A 2,044-nucleotide genomic window follows, 5' to 3' on the forward strand; every position below is an offset into this window, starting at 1 on the left:
TAATTCAAGTTACATATGTTTAAAATTTGTTTAATATATATGAAGTCAAAAGTTCATATAATTTATCACTCAATCAACAAGCACGAGTATATGATATTTTTTAGTTTTAGATTTGATTTTCAAAAGAGAAAAATGTTTTGATAATACCGCGTTCAATCCTTATAAGTTATAAAAGCTCCATTACAAGTAAAATTCACAAAATATACCAAATCAAATGAATATCAGAATAAAAAAAGTAATATAAGAAAGGACAATTAATTATTACTAATATTAATAAATATCAATAATAAGAGTCTGATTGAAAAATAGAAAGAAAAAAAATCAAAACCAAAAATAAAAACATCATGAAATCAAACATCACACGTACGTGTCTGGAATTTGAAATTTACTTGTACCGATCAACCAAGAGTCCATTTCCATACCTTGAACCTCACATCCACCGCACACTTCTCATCCGCCGTCGCCGCTTTCTCGCCGGCAACATCAATGCCGTCACACAACACACTGATTCCGACACGCGGCGTTTTAAAAACCCACATCTTAGCCTCTACCTTAGTCTCCATCTTCATTTTCAGCTCCAGTGATTTCTTCTTCACACTCCTTCTCTCAACCAAAGCTTTCAACATCGTAGTGTTCTTAGTTGCATGTTCAAACGACGGAATAACACCGTCACCAACATCGAGTTCACCGGCGAGGAGAGAAACAGAGATGGGTTGGTAAGAGAATGTGATTTTGTCGTTTGGGTTTGTGGTGGAAAGAGTGAGGTCAAACTCGGAAGAGGTGAGTTTAAGAGAGCTGACGGAAAAAGAAGGACGTTGGGGGTGGTAGAGGAGGTAGACAACGGTGCCAGCGGCGCCAAGGAGGATGAGGATGAAGATGAGGATGAGGATAAGCCAGCAACAAATGGTGCAACACCAATTACGATTGCTACGGGGGCGGTGGTAGGTTTGAGGACGGTAGGTTGGGCGGGTGGCACCGTAGAGTTGTGCTTTTGTTGCCGGAAATGAAGGCTTAGCGGCGGCTGCACCGCCGTTGGTGGTGGACCTAGCTTGAGGGTGGATAAGATTCTTGTCCGTCATAATTTTTCAATGCATGAATGTAAATGAGAGAGTTAATTATAGATTGAAGAGTAATTATTTTGGTAAAGAGATTTTTGATTGATATAGATATTTCTCCAGGAAATTACATCTCAATCTCATGATGGTAAGTGGCACCATAATACTCTTGCTATTGGCTATATAACACTTGATTAAACTATAGTTAAAGTTAGGTATGATTGCACTAGCTATGATACATTTGTCGAAATTTTGTGTGTTACACTACAAATCAAATGAATTTTTATATATGATTTTCATTTTATCATTTGTTTATGTTATAGATTCGCATGAATGTATATTAATTGCGATAGGATGAATGTAGCGGGAGATTAAAGGTTCCATCTTGCCGATGTGTAAATATGGAGAATTTGATCCTCATCAATTTTTTTTCTAATGTCCTCTCTAAGTATGTATTGATAGATTAATTCAAGTGATAAATGATAATAAAGATACATAAATGTTATAAATGTTATTTAAAGAAGAGAGAAATATGTATCAATTTTTTTTATTAATCTAATATTTAAGAAGAAAAAAGAATATGCATTCATAGTATAAAATATTTTACATTGTCAATGAATCAGACATGTGTATTCCGCCACATCACACTTTTATTTTTTAAAATATTATTATGATTTAGCAATATAAAATATTTTGATTGGATTTCACTGTAATACTTTTTTACACTAACAGTGCACTATCTTTAACCTCATATTTAAGATACAAAAAATGATTATACATCTAAAAATAATTATAGTAATATATACACATATTGTAACTAACTAACTAAGTTTGAATTATTGAAAAGTTGTTACAAAACTACTCAAGTAGTTATTATATATACACATGTTATAATTAACTAACTAACTAAATTTGAATTAATACACACTCTCTTAATTCAGACTTTCACCAAGTGATACACATCAGAAGCTGATACTTCAGACTATGCG

General features: G+C 33.3%; 1 protein-coding gene across 1 annotated transcript; it reads right to left on the reverse strand.

The window, feature by feature from the left end:
• Positions 1-241: 241 nt before the first annotated feature.
• Positions 242-1,200, reverse strand: LOC127076384 (NDR1/HIN1-like protein 13). Its single transcript, XM_051018019.1, has one exon. The coding sequence runs from the start codon at positions 1,077-1,079 to the stop codon at positions 399-401; it is 681 nt and encodes a 226-aa protein (XP_050873976.1). The 5' UTR covers positions 1,080-1,200; the 3' UTR covers positions 242-398.
• Between the last annotated feature and the right edge of the window lie 844 nt (positions 1,201-2,044).

Source organism: Lathyrus oleraceus, chromosome 4, assembly GCF_024323335.1.
Source record: "Lathyrus oleraceus cultivar Zhongwan6 chromosome 4, CAAS_Psat_ZW6_1.0, whole genome shotgun sequence".
NCBI classification, from domain to species: domain Eukaryota; kingdom Viridiplantae; phylum Streptophyta; class Magnoliopsida; order Fabales; family Fabaceae; genus Lathyrus; species Lathyrus oleraceus.

Excerpts from the sequence above, each read along its gene's own strand:
- LOC127076384 (XM_051018019.1), bottom strand. The coding sequence starts at position 1,079 with ATGACGGACAAGAATCTTATCCACCCTCAAGCTAGGTCCACCACCAAC.